The sequence below is a fragment of the Semicossyphus pulcher genome, unplaced genomic scaffold (assembly GCF_022749685.1).
Source record: "Semicossyphus pulcher isolate SPU_LCO1_2020_fin unplaced genomic scaffold, fSemPul1.0.p SCAF_27, whole genome shotgun sequence".
NCBI classification, from domain to species: Eukaryota; Metazoa; Chordata; class Actinopteri; order Labriformes; family Labridae; genus Semicossyphus; species Semicossyphus pulcher.
This window is the reverse complement of record NW_027211701.1, coordinates 4992860-5007958: the sequence shown is the minus strand read 5'-3', so window position 1 is coordinate 5007958 and position 15099 is coordinate 4992860. Positions and strand designations below refer to the sequence as shown.

General features: G+C 38.6%; 2 protein-coding genes across 2 annotated transcripts; both read right to left on the bottom strand.

The window, feature by feature from the left end:
- Nucleotides 1–5671: 5671 nt before the first annotated feature.
- LOC138604972 (CDGSH iron-sulfur domain-containing protein 3, mitochondrial-like) lies at nt 5672–8845 on the bottom strand. Its single transcript, XM_069677020.1, has 3 exons — nt 8532–8845; nt 6834–6950; nt 5672–6747 (listed from the first exon to the last, which is right to left on the bottom strand). The coding sequence occupies exons 1-3, from the start codon at nt 8616–8618 to the stop codon at nt 6562–6564; spliced, it is 390 nt and encodes a 129-aa protein (XP_069533121.1). The 5' UTR covers nt 8619–8845; the 3' UTR covers nt 5672–6561.
- Nucleotides 8846–9302: 457 nt separating this feature from the next.
- LOC138604865 (CDGSH iron-sulfur domain-containing protein 3, mitochondrial-like) lies at nt 9303–13196 on the bottom strand. Its single transcript, XM_069676892.1, has 3 exons — nt 12978–13196; nt 11762–11878; nt 9303–9950 (listed from the first exon to the last, which is right to left on the bottom strand). The coding sequence occupies exons 1-3, from the start codon at nt 13068–13070 to the stop codon at nt 9762–9764; spliced, it is 399 nt and encodes a 132-aa protein (XP_069532993.1). The 5' UTR covers nt 13071–13196; the 3' UTR covers nt 9303–9761.
- Nucleotides 13197–15099: the final 1903 nt, after the last annotated feature.

Here is a 15099-nt window from a genome sequence, read left to right as displayed (position 1 = left end):
CATGAAAATATATATACATATTAAAAAAGTATTTGAAAATTATATACAACAAAACGTCAAGCAAGAGACATTAACTCTCACACTGTTGATGCAGCCACTCAAAGCTCATGTCGTTTCATTCTTGTGTACAATATCTGACTTTTAGGAGATCCTTATTTTTATTAACAGGCTATTGAGCCCATTCATTAGTTATGTCTGCAGTTAAGCACAGATATCCACACTTTAAACTGAATGAAAAAGATTTTAAATGCAACATTGTGTGTAATTAAAACAACAACTTTCTTTATTTTTAAACACCTTTAAGTTCCTAACTTTACATGTCCGACACAGGAAAAGTTCATGTCAGGCCCCTTCTGACAAAGTAATCGAAAAGGCCTGATCAGTGGGATGGATTGGAACTAAACTTTGTACAGGCATTAATGATAGACAAAAAGGACGTCACTTATGAGCTACAAACAGAAACAGATGGTGTAAAGCGACAGAACAAACACCGATTTCTCTTGATATACCTCCTAACAAGCTTTTCTGATAACATAAACACTTAAGATCTGTCATCTGCAGTTTGTTGTATGTCTTTATAACATTGTGGGCTTGGGGTGTGTTAGTCGTAATGCAGGAGGATGATGGAGGCCAAAGTGTGTCACTGCGCTCCTTCAGATGACATATCAAACATAAATGTAATGTGACTTTCACCTTTGGCCTCAATGAACTTCTTTTTCAGCTCTCCTTGTTAGCGCCATCCAACACGTGGCAGTTATTTCTTTATGTTTTAATTAATGCCTTATACCGTTTTCATACATGAGAGTCTCATAACTTATAATATTGTAGTGTAAGCCAACTTAACTGCAAACAAATTCAACTAAAACAGTGAAATATTGTAACCTATTAATGAGTACTTCAGGTATTGATGTCCTTGATTACAGAGGCTTCATATGATTGTATTAGTGTTTTGTGTTTCTCTGTGTATCCAATATCAGCAAGACTGTATTTCTAGCAAAACAATACATGTATGTTTGTGTCTTTCAGGGTTTCCAGCTGTGGCGGTTGTGGTCCGGTTACGGTCCACACAGTCCAGCTGTAGAGCAGCTTCAGCCGCCCCAGCAGCCCACTGATTGTGCAGTTGTGCAGGGCCTGAGAAAAGCGTTGCACTCTGCCATCAATTAGGTAAAGTCTCCAAAAGGGGAAAACAAAGACCTGAAGGAGCAGGTCGGCCAGCTAGAAGCCAGGAGGCAGGAGGAGGTGAGCCAGCTCCAGGAGGAGGTTAAACGAAAAGATCAACTCCTCAAAAGGGCCGTCAGGAAAAGGAGGGCTCCAGCCAGGGCCCACATGGACACCCTGGACCTGCTGGCCCAACAGGAGGAGGAGCTCAGGCAGAGTGAGGAGCAGGTGTGATGCTCTGGAGAAGAGACTTGAGCATAAAACTAACCAGCTGCAGGTACGCTGCCTGAGCTCAGTGTTTACCTTTAGATTCATGATTCGTTAGATTTCATTTCAATTATACAATTAGTTTTTGAATGTGCAACAAAATATCCTGTTTTTCTCTTTTCAGATGCTCACTGTCAACATCAAGGAACAGGAGCAGCAGGAGGAAGGAGTAATAAAGGAGCAGGAGGCGGAAGAAATACAAGAGGAGGAGCAGAGTGAGGAGAAAAGAAAGGAAGAGAACAAGACGGAAGAGGATGGTGAACAAAAGATGGAGGAGGAAAGGGAGAAGAAAGAACAGATGAAGAAAGAGGCCGAAGAACTTATGGCGCCCAAAGACAATGATGAAGAGGAGAAGAGTGAGGAGAAAGAGATGAAGAAAAAACGGAAGAAGGTGACGAAGAAGAGAGAAAGAAAGAGAGGAGGAGGTAGCTACAGCTAATCACCCTTCCCCCTGAAACCCCAACCCCCTTTCCCTTCTCTTTCTCTTTCCCATCCCCCCTTCCTCCACCCTACCCTTTACTCCCCCGCTCCCCTCCTATCCTTTACCCTCCTCCCACCCTAATTGACGGCTTTAAACAACCTCATGTGGTCACATGAAGCATGATAGATCCTGTTCCTGCAGCCCTTAAACTGATACTTAACTCTCAGAAATACTTAAAGTCAGATAAATACTTCATATCAAACACATTCAGTCTAAGAGTTCTCTGCTCATCTGATGAGACCTTCAGATTTATACTCATGCACTCCCACACACACTTCCTCTCACTCTCTGCCAACACATGCGGCTTAATTAACTGTTTGTAGAGAGTTAGATAAAAAAACATAAAGGTAAAACTGTGCAAATGAACTTCAAACTGACAAAAATAAAACACGCCAAAGCAGCAGAATCAAGTCTTTAAAAATGGAATTTAAAGCACATTGAAAACGCATCTTTTAAATGAACAGAGAAAGAACTGAAGGTTTCTATTTAAACTTGGGAATTCTTTTTATGGATATTAATATGGGTCTGTTGGTCAGTCAACAACTTAGGTCACTACTGAAATATAACAATATAAATAACGAAATAACAACAACATCGCACTGGAAGCTGGAATATGAAACACAAGGCAGAGAAATGTTGTTTGGTTAAATAAAGATAATTAGAGAAAATAGTTCAAACTACAAAATCAATAAAAACATGAAAATAAGAGGACAGAGTCCATGTGATACTAACCTTGTATTCATGTGTTCATCTGTGAGAGTTCACTCGAACGTCACTTGACTAATTGACACTTAATACAGTCAAGTTTGGATTTGAAAATCCAGATTCCAAACAAAGTTCAAACTGAGAACTTCTGAGGCCCAAACCTGTGCTTAACAAAACAATGATCTGGGGTATTTAAAAGGACAAAACTGGAATATGATATTTTTGTTGCATTAAACAAACCTGGAATTTTATCATCCGACAAAAACGACAAATAAGAAATATTTGATTTGCACCTTTTAAGGTTTCTGCATGACAATGCTGTCTCTGTGTGAGCGTGGAGAGACGGAACGGAGCCATAAGGTGTAGGTGTTAAAAACTTGACTTTGGTCTATTGATGGTGATTGAAAAGCATTCTGACCAAATTTCCCCTCTGGGGATCAATAAAGTACTATCTTATCTTATCTTAAAAATGTTTGCTACAATGATCCAACACACAAATTCAACAACGTAAAACAAAGATATTTTCATTCCTTCATTTCATGTACAACCCCTGGCAAAAATTATGGAATCACCAGTCTCGGAGGATGTTCATTCAGTTGTTTAATTTTGTAGAAAAAAAGCAGATCACAGACATGACACAAAACTAAAGTCATTTCAAATGGCAACTCTCTGGCTTGAAGAAACACTAAAAGAAATCAAGAAAAAAAAATGCGGTAGTCAGTAACAGTTACTTTTTTAGACCAAGCAGAGGGAAAAAATTATGGAATCACTCAATTCTGAGGAAAAAATTATGGAATCATGAAAAAAAACAAACAACAAAAGAACACTTCAACACACCACTAGTACTTTGTTGCACCACCTCTGGCTTTTATAACAGCTCGCAGTCTCAGAGGCATGGACTTAATGAGTGACAAACAGTACTCTTCATCAATCTGGCTCCAACTTTCTCTGATTGCTTTTGCCAGATCAGCTTTGCAGGTTGGTGCCTTGTCATGGACCATTTTCTTCAACTTCCACCACAGATTTTCAATTGGATTGAGATCCGGACTATTTGCAGGCCATGACATTGACCTTATGTGTCTTTCTTCAATGAATGTTTTCACAGTTTTTTGCTCTATGGCAAGATGCATTATCATCCTGAAAAATGATTTCATCATCCCCAAATGCCCTTTCAACTGATGGGATAAGAAAAGTGTCCAAAATGTCAACGTAAACTTGTGCATTTATTGAAGATGTAATGACAGCCATCTCCCCAGTGCCTTTACCTGACATGCAGCCCCATATCATCAATGACTGTGGAAATTTGCATGTTTTCTTCAGGCAGTCGTCTTCATAAATCTCATTGGAACGGCACCAAACAAAAGTTCCAGCATCAACACCTTGCCCAATGCAGATTCGCAATTCATCACTGAATATGACTTTCATCCAGTCATCCACAGTCCACGATTTCCTTTCCTTAGCCCATTGTAACCTTGTTTTTTTCTGTTTAGGTGTTAATGATGGCTTTCGTTTAGCTTTCCTGTATGTAAATCCCATTTCCTTTAGGCGGTTTCTTACAGTTCGGTCACAGACGTTGACTCCAGTTTCCTCCCATTTGTTCCTCATTTGTTTTGCTGTGCATTTTCTGTTGTCAAGACATATTGCTTTAAGTTTTCTGTCTTGACGCTTTGATGTCTTCCTTGGTCTACCAGTATGCTTGCCTTTAACAACCTTCCCATGTTGTTTGTACTTGGTCCAGATTTTAGACACAGCTGACTGTGAACAACCAACATCTTTTGCAACATTGCGTGATGATTTACCTTCTTTAAGAAGTTTGATAATCCTCTCCTTTGTTGCCATGATTCATGTCAGTCCACTTGGTGCAACAGCTCTCCAAGGTGTGATCACTCCTGTTTAACTGCAGACTAATGAGCAGATCTAATCTGATGCAGGTGTTAGTTTTGGGAATGGAAATTTACAGGGTGATTCCATAATTTTTTCCTCAGAATTGAGTGATTCCATAATTTTTTCCCTCTGCTTGGTCTAAAGAAATAACTGTTACTGACTACCGCATTTTTTTTTCTTAATTTCTTTTAGTGTTTCTTAAAGCCAGAGAGTTGCCATTTGAAATGACTTTAGTTTTGTGTCATGTCTGTGATCTGCTTTTTTTCTACAAAATTAAACAACTGAATGAACATCCTCTGAGACTGGTGATTCCATAATTTTTGCCAGGGGTTGTATCTATCTTCTATGTGGCTTATTCAGTTTCCAAAGCATTATGGGGATTTTCTTCTACCATTCAGTGTTTAGTCTGCAAACACTCGATTGTGAGTGGAAGATGACCAGTGTACCCTTCAATCCCCAGAAGAAAAGGGACACACTACCCTGCACAGGAGCACTTAAAACAAAGATTTAAGGCCATGTGGGAGAATTGAGACACAGCCAAAGGAGGACTGGCTTTGTACAGGGCACAGAGCTCGACTCCCTGGCGACCGTGGCAGAGAGAAGAACCCTGGATAAACTGTTATCCATCCTGGACAATGCCCACCACCCTCTGCACAGCACATTCACCAGGCAGAGGAGCGTGCTCAGTGGCAGACTGCTGTCCCAGTCCGGCTCCACAGACAGACTCAGGAACTCTTTTGTCCCCTGGCCATAAGACTGTACAACTCCTCTCTGTGATGGCAGGGGGAAGCAAGCAAATATCGAACAGACTTAAAGCATTATGACACTTTTACTCTCACGTATTTATGGCTATAAATCTTAATGCACATTTGCACTGTACTGTTTTTTCACTAACTCTGCTCATCATGTTTATTTATCTATCTATCTATCTATCTATCTATCTATCTATCTATTTATCTATCTACCCATTGGATCAACTGAAATATGAAATGTGTCTTCCTTGTTTTAGGAAGGCAGAAACATGACAAATGAGGAAAAGATAAAATTATGTGACTTATTAAGGCATACAAGCCGGACTCCCTGACAATTCACTCAGGATGAATGTGAAACAGCCACAGTGTTAACAATCAAAGGCAAGAGATGAAAAATCAGTGGGTGAATCCAAATCCATTTAATTCCACTTCACTGGTGGTCAAAGTGTTAATAACTCACATAATGTTCAAAGCCAACAGATGGATACAGAAGGAACATATTCTCTCTGGTCCATAACAGCCGAGGTCAGCATGGTTGACATGATAAAGTTACACTTACTCTCAGTGTTAATGCTCTATCAGAAGAAAGTGTGTGTGCAGTATTACAGAACATTACGCCGTCTATTCTTTCAACACATTTCCCAGCTAGTTTTTGAGCTTGATTTATAAATCATTTTAAAGCATTCGTGCAGACAAATAAGTCAGCCTAACTGGCAACTCAGAGCATAGTTTATTTCTTAAATTAAATATTCAAATGCATATCAATACATCTCCCGAAAGACATAAGGGGAAGAAGACATGGCATTTTACATCAGAAGAAGTGGTCGATTCTACAGCCCTGACAGATTGCTGCTTTATGTGTGAGATGTAGGAGACTCTTCACTGTCACATCTTCCCACTGATTTGGTGGGATGGAATTACACACTGCTTTGTGCAAAAAATCATGTTTTTGTGTGCAAATCTTCTTCAACAGTATTCCTGGAAACATTCTCAAAACATCTTTTCTATGGACTCAGTGCAGCATCTATTGCAATATTGCCCACAATGGCCTTATACACAACTAGAGATATTTTAGCTATGTGGGCTACCCTTAGTTACTGTGTCTTTGCCCCATATGAGAAAGAAAACAGGTACGAATGAAGATGAAGGCTGTGGTGTTTATTTCCACTGCCTTCTCTTTCAAGCAAGAAATACTCACAAGACATTTAAACACACAGATTCAAACACTTGTCGTGGTCCATTTCATCAAGTATAAAAATGTGGTTTCAACAGTAGCGGTAATTGCTGAGCTCAAAGATCTCTCTATCTTCTTTATCAAGAGTCGGCTTGTTCATGTAGCGGGGCAGATACGATGAAGTCCTGCTTGTGTGTGCCATCACAGTACGGTGGGTTGTTTGTATATTTGCAGCCACACAGCCAAACTGTTGAGTCCTTCTCGGGGACAAAGCGCAGCGGGGACAGGCCCTGGGCTTTGAATTTGTGGGCTCCGTCACAGAAGGGCTAAAAGATAAAGACAGGATCAGGGAATATGCAGGATGTTGACAGTAGACAGGAGATATAAAAGACTACGGTGAAGGTGGTTGTACCTGTTTCTTGCTGTGTCCACAGGTGCACCATGAGTAACGCTTTCCTCCAACCAGCTCCACTTTGAACGGCTTCTTAGAGGGGATGACGGGCTCTGGAGGAAGTGTGGAGTGCTGGACCTGCAGATAGAGGACCAAAAGAGCACTTCATATTCTTGATATGGAAGGTAAACTTACTCCTCTGAAGCTACAAGGTCTGCATTGTAAAAAATGATTTAAGTAAGAGTACATATCTCTAAAATCACCTTGTGAGTAATGTCAGAGTTTAAAAATTAATATCATTGCTTATGGCTCCTACACACATTGTACACTTCACAGGTGTTTTCACTTGTTTTCTTTCAGGACTGTGTGGCCGTGCACAGACTGTGCTTGGCTGACATGTCCTTGGCTCCCCCAGCTTTTGGTGGAACAACTACAGCTTGATCATTTTGAATCATTAAAAAGGTTTTGCAAGGGTTTATTCAGGCATTAATTTTGTTTTGACTGCTTTCCCAAGTGAAAATGTTTGAGCACTGCTGAATATTCTCAGGTCCTTGATGTCCATATTCCTGAAAGAGTCCCCCAAGGTCTAATGAGGCTATGATTAAAACCATCTGTGTAGGAGGCTGTGCAGTAGCTTTTATGCTCCACAGTAGGTGGCGCTACTATTACAGTTTGTTCATTTAAGCTCCTGTGAGGAACTTTTGGGTTTGTGTCAATTTTGGCGCCCCCTGTGGACAAAGCCGTACCGCTCTCTTTCCTGATTATGTCCTGTACATGCTTAAGTGGTGATTTTTAACAAAAGATCAAATCCTGCATTCTTTAACAGTCATATGCATCACTCGCTTAAAATTTTTGGACTGGAAAATGTAAACAAAGGTAGCGTGCAGTTGATTGCATCGTCTAACACCTACCCCCCTGCCAGTGGTTACGGGCATTAAAAATAACTGTATAGGAATAATCAGTCTTGTCGCTGATGGTCTGGTTAGCTTTTGTAGGTCATATAAAATCATCAATATTAATTACAGTCTGTTTCATAACCAGATAAAAACTACTCACAGGAGCTTTAACTATGGGGTACTTTGAGGTGTTTTATATGCACAGAAAGTACCCTTCAAATAATTAAATGAGGAAGGGGGAAGTAACGTTACAGTGTTTCTCTATGAAATATAGTAGAAATTTGGCATCTTACAGGAACTTATTCTATTACTCAAATTTTCTTTGTCAATCAATTTGTTCCGAATGACTCCATACCATTGTTTTTGTTTTTTCTAAAGTACCAATGTATCAACCTAATCAAAACCACTCTATTCTGCCATTCATGCATTTTTTATGGTTTGGACTATTTATTGAATCCCTGTTTGCCATGGGACACAGATTTAGACAAAATATTTCTTTTTCTTACACTGTTTCACCCTGTACGAAATAACAGTAACTTTACTGATATTTACCTTTTTCTGCAGTTGTCATAATCTACATTACTTCGATAAGAGAAGTTGACATATAGCATTATTGTTGTTTCTTACGGTGTTTACTCTTAGGGTACCCAGGGAGCCACTTCGGTAAACTTAGTACTTGTATGCAAGTTAAATATTACGTTGGTAGGATGAGGCTGGACAGCCCAGCTGTTTCAGAAGTGCTAGTGCTTATTGAGTCAGCCCAACAATATGATATTAACAAACGTTATTGACGGGCTAATGAAAGAACTTAATTCAATATTACCTTGAAAGTTGCCATAGCAGTCATCCAAGGCTGTCCAAAGGTTAAAATAATCCATCTGTGATCTAATTTAGTCACCAACGTGTTCATGTTTCCAATGACAGCTAACTGAACTTTAATGCAACTTCAGCTAACGTTAGCTGCTGCTAAAGTCGCGCGCAGGTAAAATTAGCGACAATATTTCAGTAAATTACGAAATCGCATTTACGTCACAGAAAATCCGGTCATACATACGAAGAAAGAAAAATAAATCACTCCTGAGAAATAGTGCAAGATTACAACATGCATGTTTTATGCCAAACAGCTGATCAAGGTGACTGTACACTTCACGTGACTGTATCACTTCCTGTACTGTCACGTGTTATTAGATGAACCAATCAGCAGGCGGATACCAGTTTGCCGCACATTGAACTGAATTGATTGAATTATTAAAAATAATAACCGTGGGATCATTCAGAATAACTCATCCAGACTAGACTGTATCTGCTCCTGAGTACACAAGGTCATGTCCTCATTGTTTAATATCCTGTAATTTAAAGAAATTATAATTACGTGTTTTTAACATTATTGAGATGCAGCGTCCATAAATAGACTGTATCTGCTCCTGAGTACACAAGGTCATGTTCTCATTGTTTAATATCCTGTAATTAAAAAAATTATAACAACGTTGATGATGATGTTTTTAACAATATTATTGAGATGAAGCAACCATAAATGTGACACATTTAGACATACATGTGTTACAAATAAATAAATACTGATTTAACAGTGAAACTTTATTTTTGAATTCAATCAGTAAAAAATACATGATATTTAAACATCGTTGACAATGCACGGCTTTGGCACCATCCTCTTAACTTTGCTTTGAGGCAGCACAAAATAGATATTCAAGCATTTTTAATACCTTTAATACCTTTTTAAAACCTATACATTCGAACATATAATGAGTTTGAAAATCATACACATTTTTCATTTATGCAGTCAAAACATCAGTGTGATATGTATGAAGCTAATAAAGTTATGCAGGACATCGTACTATCTCGAAAATGGCATACAGCTGTGATTTTATATATATATATATATATTTTTTTTAATAAATTTGCAGATAACCTGAAATGAAGCTGCCAGGCTATGAAACCTGCAGGCTTATTAGCAAAACATACAGAAACTCCATTAAATGACATATTATACTGTTGATTCCTAAAGTTGTTGTGCAGACATCTTAAATACTGTTCATTTAAAGACTCCTTTCACAGACTTCACTACATCCTGGAAGATGACTTTAAAGTGTGAGCCGTCACAGTACGGAGCGTTTTTGGTTTGCTTACAGGCACACAGCATCACATTCTGGTCCTTTTCAGGGGTAAAGCGTAGAGGAGAAATGCTCGGAGCTTTTGTCCTGTGAGCTCCATCACAGAAAGGCTGAGAGAGAGGAGGACACAAAATGCGAAATGATTTCAGTTCATATAAAAGTTTGACCTTTTCTACCTGATGCCAGAGTTTATTTTGACTTTACACAACTTTTTGGATTACTCTGGTCTGATTTATATTCCAAAGCAGATAAAAGTAAAAGCATAACTTGATGATGTAACACAGTAATATGCTTCAGTCTCTGAAATCAGGACAGAAATGGTTTTGACACAGGCTGAATTTTTTCATGGACAATGGTATTAATGGCATCATATCGGAATTTACATTTTTAAGGTTTATGCCATGGTGATGTTAACCATATAAATAACTTACTTGAAAGCACACACAGAGTCATCTAAAAAAAAAAATCATTTCATAAGCATGGAAGATAATAAAACCAATGCCGTTTTGATGAGGACTTCCTTGTTAAAAGACAGTTTGATTCTCAGTTGGACTACTACTGCTAAATTAAAGGTTGAATTAAATAAAGAAAGAACTGTTTAAAAATCCCCACATCTAAAAACAAACTGAATAGGAGCTTTGCAAAAACACACCCAGCTTTACAGCCTAAATATCAATAAATGCAGCAGTGAGGAGGAGTGTCACATCCACATCGACTTCCTCCTCTGACATGTCGTACATACCCATGTTGGCATTTATTCATAGCTGGTTTAAATTTTTTATTTAAAAAGCCAAATGGGTGAATTTAGCTTAATAACTGCATATTCAGCACCAGCAGTTTGTGTTCAGGTGGTCAGTGTTTAAGTTCTTTTAGCACATAAAAAATGCAAGACTAGAAATCATTTAATATGTTGCTGTTTACTTACTGACAGGCCCTCTATCACTAAATGTTAATGGTCCATTTACTGTAGTTACACACAGTCCTTTATTACATTTACATTTTACATTACATTTTTTTTTTAAGATAAGATCATTCTTTATTGATCCTTAGGGGGGAAATTCGGCTATTGCAACGCCACAAGACAAAAGTAGCAAGAAGGTAAATACAAATAGAACAAAGAATAGATAAAGATAAAAGGTGTAATCGGATGTAATTAATAACCTATGCATTAAGGTGTGTCAGTTTCATAGTCCAACCTTTTGTGCACGCTGACTCATTATTATTATGTAATGACGGGGATGGCTTTAGCTATTTTAAAGCCCTAGGCAAGATTAGGATATGAGCAGGGGGAAAGGTTGGCAGCGACGTTTTCAATCCAGCAGTAGGCTTACATTTAACATTATATTTAGGACCACACTCAAAGCAGTCAAGTCAACCGCCTCTATGCCTGAACTATTGCACACTGAGACAATAAATAGAAAGGAGCCATTGTTAACAACTGGTTACACCTGTGCCTCTCCTGCTGTGAAAAGCAAATAAAATACTTAAGCAATATCATGAGAGGGAGTGATGTACTGAATATCATCACTGCTGTGATTCAGTTGAGGCACGAGGCTGCAGGCTAAGGTCTGCTGTAATGTTAATTAACAGTATTCAGAACACCTGGCCTGGTTGTACTCTATATCACCACTCATGGAATGCCTCTTATCCAATCAGATTACTTGGTCGTAACTTACTGTTGTATAAATTATGTTGACCTTGAGGATGGTCTGTTTTAAAGTTTCCTATAATATATTTATAATCATTTTTTGTTAGTCTTCTTTACATTTGTGGAGAACTCTGCATAAATCAGCGTATTAAACACCAAAAACATGAGCTCAGCTAAAGTTCCAACTGGACACAGACAGCAGTAAATAAAGCCATGAAACTACATGACCAACCTTCTGCTTTAAGCCAAACCCCAACACATCTACATACTCACCTGTTTCTGACTGTGTCCACAGGCACACCAGGCGTAGCGTTTCCCAGCAGTCACCTTCACTCTGTAGGGCAGCCGGGCTGCAGGGATGGGCTGCGTGGACTGAAGGCAGAGCTGAACCTGCAGACAAATATAAACCATTACATGTGACAAAACAATGGGTGATAGCTACAGACATTCAGATATCACTATTATATTATGAGCTGTCTCTTCAGAAAACATACACTGAACAAAAATATAAACGCAACACTTTTTGCTCCCATTTTTCATGAGCTGAACTCAAAGATCTAAGACTTTTTCTATGTACACAAAAGGCCTATTTCTCTCAAATATTGTTCACAAATTTGTCTAAATCTGTGTTAGTGAGCACTTCTCCTTTGCCGAGATAATCCATCCACCTCACAGGTGTGGCATATCAAGATGCTGATTAGGCAGCATGATTATTGCACAGGTGTGCCTTAGGCTGGCCACAATAAAAGGCAACTCTAAAATGTGCAGTTTTATCACGCAGCACAATGCCACAGATGTCGCAATTTTTGAGGGAGCGTGCAATTGGCATGCTGACTGCAGGAATGTCCACCAGAGCTGTTGCCCGTGAATTGTGATTGCGGATATAAACTCATAAGAAAAGTGTTTATTGACGTAATAAAGTGAGAGGTTGGGTCATTTTTTCATAGACAATCGACTTCTTTTTGCAACCAGTGGACTCGCCCCCTGCTGGCCATTAGAAACAATGCAGGTTTGAGGTGGTTAAGCATTGACTTTGATTTTTGACAACAACAGTCTACGTTCACTTCCTATAGTCTATGGGCCTACCAGTGACAAAATCCATCAAGATAATTGCTAGTTAATACAAGAATGCATTTCGTAAAACCAGCTGAACATGAACAAGGGCAGAATGAAACATTATTCTAAGACTGTATCTTCTGAATGTGCAGCCCACCAGTGACCTTAAATGACCAGGCCCTGCAGCTGTCCTCTTTTGAACCTGCAGCTCGCTTATCAGCTAAACCACATCGGCGCCAAAGGTGAATGGAGGGTGTGACATGTTTTAAGTTTACATAGAAAAGAAATAAAAAGAAAACGCTGGTAGCTAAATTGAAATAAAATGACCCAGCACCGAGTTACCACTTTGTAAATGCATCAGTAAATAAAACTGGAAAATGATCATAATGCAAAGCGAGACTGTTCATGTGCAGACAACATATTCAAGGCTCACCACTGAAGAGGAAGCAGGTAAAAGGAGTTGAGGTCGTCTAAAGGTCCTCGTGCATCCTCTCCCCACCGCGACCAGGAAGCTGCTAGCGCTCATTTCGTCTCCAAATTCAAGTAAACAAAGTCTAGTTTTTCAGCGTATCCACTGTGGAGGGAATCCCAGGTCTGGACGGTCAGAAAACTTACACTCTCCACTGTAAAAGTTACAACATGGCTTCTGTTCAGCGACGTGTCCAGGTGATTGGTTTACGACTGTAAACAACTCGCGTGCTGCAGCCACTGCGTCATCTCTTCTACCACACCGCCCCTCCCCTTCCTCCAGACTCCCCGTGACTCATTCTGCACATTTAAAGTCGAGCTGAAACGGCTTTCGAGAGTATCTAGCTTCCGTATTTACGAGTGAAACAGGACGTGCAAGCGGGACATTTCACCTCGACGTTAAAGGTATATTCAACTTCCTAATAAGGCAGCTTGTGTAGTTAATAAGTTACGACTCATAAGATAGTGTATAGCCATCTCTATTGTTGCCCCCTCCTTCTGGAACTCCCTCCCCCATGACCTTAAACACTCTCCCTCACTCCCCTCTTTCAAAACTGGACTCAAAACCCACCTTTTCAAATCTGCTTTTAATCTGTGACCGATCATCACCTCACTTTTGGAACTGTTTTTCTTTGTATTTTCTGCACCTTTATTGTTTTATACTGTATATTGCTTAACTGTCTTTGCTATTTTGTTTTATTTTATCATTGGTTTTAACATGTGAAGTGTCTTCGAGTACCTTTTTAAGCGCTATATAAATAAAATGTATTCTTATTCTTATTATAAACATAAACATTTTGCAGTACTTTGCTAGTAGTTTGGATTCATTCTTATTTGCATAGTGGTCCAAGAAGTTAAACTTTCATGTGCATTTTTTCGTGTTGTTAACTAACCAAAATAAAAGAAATTAGCATATTTTTCTTTTTTTGTTTAACCTTTCTTCTTCTTTTGAATTGAAACCCCTTTTGACCCGATTTGCCCCTTTGTCTTTCATGCTGACAGCTGTGCATACTTATTCAATACATATTGCATACCAAGGCAACGTGTTAACAATAAGTATTGATTATTTGCAATAAAACAAATGAGAAAAGATAAATATTTTTGTTTTACAAGTTACTTGGCTAACTTGGTGCAGGGCAGGTGTCTGAGTGACACTGACACTATACAAAACATGAGCCAACTTTTCTTGCACTTTCCCGTGAATAGAGCGGCTATTAACTTTTTTGTGTACATTATCAATTTTCATCATTTTTTATTGCAAAATTGTTTGAATTACTTTTTTTTATTGTCTTTGTTACCAAACTAGATTAGCTGTGCTGTAGTTCAACTGTTTCAAGTGTGAATAAGCGTCCCTGACACTGGATTTATAAAAGGATAATAATAATTTACTTACCAATATGCTATAAAGGTAGGTTAGAAGCCAATAATAACAGGACTTTGGGTTGCCAGGTCTTTTCAGTTTGTATTTGGTAATTATAAAGTCATAAATGTTGGTAATCCATTCATCAGTGAGCATAGTTTGCTCAAATTAACAATTAACTGAATAATAAGTTACAATTAAAATCATTTATAAAGTATACCTGATTTGAATCTTGTACAAAAAGGGTTAACAGGGGACTTTTTTTTATAACCTGGCAACCTCAATATCGCTCCTATTAATCTCCCCAAGGGATATTACTTTTTATGTAGCATTGTTGAATGATTTACTAATGAATAATAAAGCTTTTAGTCACTACTGAAACTCTTGCACTGGACCGACTGCCTGTTTTACAAGATACATACTCTTAGGCCTAAATCAGGAAAAATATTGTAAAATGAGGAATAATATTTGAGTACAAGCTCATGGGTAAAATGCTGATCAGATGTGTGACCAGAGATTTTAGAATATGTTTCTTTAGGATGATTTTTTGAGTAAAAAGATGGTTTTAAATGCTAATTTCAGGAACTCAAACTCAGGTCAGACTGCTGCACCAAAAGGAGGGCACATGGCAGGAACCACTGTAGTCTGTTTTCGCAGTCAGACAGAATCCACTTCATAACTGCAGTAAAATAGTAAATGTACTTATAATATCTCTTACTGGGTGATG

Excerpts from the sequence above, each read along its gene's own strand:
- LOC138604972 (XM_069677020.1), bottom strand. The coding sequence starts at position 8,618 with ATGAACACGTTGGTGACTAAATTAGATCACAGATGGATTATTTTAACC. Across the intron at positions 6,951-8,531 it reads CTGCTATGGCAACTTTCAAG|GTCCAGCACTCCACACTTCC; the intron begins GTAATATTGAAT and ends CTCTATCTGCAG. Across the intron at positions 6,748-6,833 it reads GTGGACACAGCAAGAAACAG|CCCTTCTGTGACGGAGCCCA; the intron begins GTACAACCACCT and ends TTTATCTTTTAG.
- LOC138604865 (XM_069676892.1), bottom strand. The coding sequence starts at position 13,070 with ATGAGCGCTAGCAGCTTCCTGGTCGCGGTGGGGAGAGGATGCACGAGG. Across the intron at positions 11,879-12,977 it reads TACCTGCTTCCTCTTCAGTG|GTTCAGCTCTGCCTTCAGTC; the intron begins GTGAGCCTTGAA and ends ATTTGTCTGCAG. Across the intron at positions 9,951-11,761 it reads GTGGACACAGTCAGAAACAG|CCTTTCTGTGATGGAGCTCA; the intron begins GTGAGTATGTAG and ends CCTCTCTCTCAG.